Source organism: Maylandia zebra, linkage group LG3, assembly GCF_041146795.1.
Source record: "Maylandia zebra isolate NMK-2024a linkage group LG3, Mzebra_GT3a, whole genome shotgun sequence".
Classification (NCBI taxonomy): Eukaryota; Metazoa; Chordata; class Actinopteri; order Cichliformes; family Cichlidae; genus Maylandia; species Maylandia zebra.
Genome location: NC_135169.1, coordinates 21,989,404 through 21,991,720, shown reverse-complemented (window position 1 = coordinate 21,991,720; position 2,317 = coordinate 21,989,404). Strand labels below are relative to the sequence as shown.

Here is a 2,317-nt window from a genome sequence, read left to right as displayed (position 1 = left end):
GGGTGTAACCAACATGTGGTGACGTGTAAGAGCTGACAGGCTCCATTCACTGCAGAAACATGTTGTTGAGATCAGAGCTCAGACTAGTTTCAGTTATAAGGAAGTGAAACTCACACAGTCACTGACACTGAGAGGAGAAATGGCGCAGAAAGGAGTTCAGCTGGACCGAGAAACCTTCTCTTGTTCCATCTGTTTGGATCTACTGAAGGATCCGGTGACTACAGCCTGTGGACACAGCTACTGCATGAACTGTATTAAAAGTTTCTGGGATGAAGAGGACAGGAAGGGAATCCACAGCTGCCCTCAGTGCAGGAAGACTTTCATACCGAGGCCTGTCCTGGAGAAAAACGTCATGTTTGCAGCTTTAGTGGAGCAGCTGAAGAAGACTGGACTCCAAGCTGCTCCAGCTGATCACTGCTATGCTGGACCTGAAGATGTGGCCTGTGATGTCTGCACTGGGAGGAAGCTGAAAGCCATCAAGTCCTGTTTAGTCTGTCTGGCCTCTTACTGTGAGAAACACCTCCAACCTCACTATGAATCTCAAGCTTTTAAAAAGCATACGCTGGTTAAAACTTCTGTGAAGCTCCAGGAGAACATCTGCTCTCGTCATGATGAGGTGATGAAGATTTTCTGTTGTACTGATCAGCAGAGTATCTGTTATCTCTGCACAATGGATGAACATAAAGGCCATGAAACAGTCCCAGCTGCAGCAGAAAGGACTGAGAAGCAGAAGGAGCTCGAGGTGAGACGACTAAACATCCAGCAGAGAATCCAGGAGCGAGAGAAAGATGTGAAGCTGCTTCAACAGGAGGTGGAGGCCATCAATGGCTCTGCTGATAAAGCAGTGGAGGACAGTGAGAAGATGTTCACTGAGCTGATCCGTCTCCTCCAGAAAAGAAGCTCTGATGTGAAGCAGCAGGTCAGATCCCAGCAGGAAACTGAAGTGAGTCGAGTCAAAGAGCTTCAGGAGAAGCTGGAGCAGGAGATCGCTGAGCTGAAGAGGAAAGACGGCGAGCTGGAGCAGCTCTCACACACAGAGGATCACAACCAGTTTCTACACAACTACCCCTCACTGTCAGCACTCAGTGAGTCTACACACTCATCCAGCATCAATATTCGTCCTCTGAGCTACTTTGAGGATGTGACAGCAGCTGTGTCAGAGACCAGAGATAAACTACAGGACATTCTGAGAGAGGAATGGACAAACATCTCACTGACAGTCACTGAAGTGGATGTTTTACTGTCACCACCAGAGCCAAAGACCAGAGCTGGATTCTTAAAATATTCACATGAAATCACACTGGATCCAAACACAGCAAACACACATCTGTTATTATCTGAGGGGAACAGAAAAGCAACATTTATGAAACAACAACAGTCTTATTCTGATCATCCAGACAGATTCACTGGATGTTATCAGGTCCTGAGTAGAGAGAGTCTGACTGGACATTGTTACTGGGAGGTGGAGTGGAGAGGTGGAGGGAGAGTTCGTGTAGCAGTCGCATACAAGAATATCAGCAGAGCAGGGAGCTTAGATGAATGTGGATTTGGAAATAATAACAAATCTTGGGCATTACGTTGTCACATAAACAGTTATACATTTCGACACAACAATGTCCAAACTCACCTCTCAGGTCCTCGGTCCTCCAGAGTAGGAGTGTACCTGGATCACAGAGCAGGTATTCTGTCTTTCTACAGCGTCTCTGAAACCATGACTCTCCTCCACAGAGTCCAGACCACATTCACTCAGCCGCTCTATGCTGGACTTTGTCTTTGGAAAAATGGAGACACTGCAGAGTTGATTAAAGTCAAACAGAGAAGACAGGTTCATGTTGATCCCTGACCATTATATGTACTTGTGTAGTTTCTAAATGAGGCTTTACATTTTAGAAGCTGAGAAGTTCAGTGGTCCATTGATGTGTGAAAATAATATTGCACTGATTCAAACTGTACTTACATTTATATACCTTACATCAATATAAATCTGAATTTGTTCTTATGGTTGATAATCATGTGAGTTTAAATGATACTACTCTTCATATTCAGCATGTTTGAAATCTGTCATCAGTCTGGTTAGTGGTTTTATTCTGTAGTTGCTGTAGTGGGTTGTCAAATGCAACAATATATTGGAGCTGCAGTGATTCATCAGTTAGTCAATGATTAGAGAATTGATTGTTTTATCATTATTTTAGTCACATTTAAAGCTGGTTCCAGTTTCTGAAATGTGAAGATTGTTGATTTTCTTGATCATATATGACTGTAAACTTAATGTGTTTGAGGTTTGAACCCTTAAAATGTAATAAAAAATTTAATCTTT

At 43.5% G+C, this 2,317-nt stretch overlaps 1 protein-coding gene across 1 annotated transcript; it reads left to right on the top strand.

Moving 5' to 3' along the window:
- Window positions 1-2,317, top strand: LOC112431595 (tripartite motif-containing protein 16-like). The gene has a single exon (XM_024800259.2). The coding sequence runs from the start codon at window positions 140-142 to the stop codon at window positions 1,841-1,843; it is 1,704 nt and encodes a 567-aa protein (XP_024656027.2). The 5' UTR covers window positions 1-139; the 3' UTR covers window positions 1,844-2,317.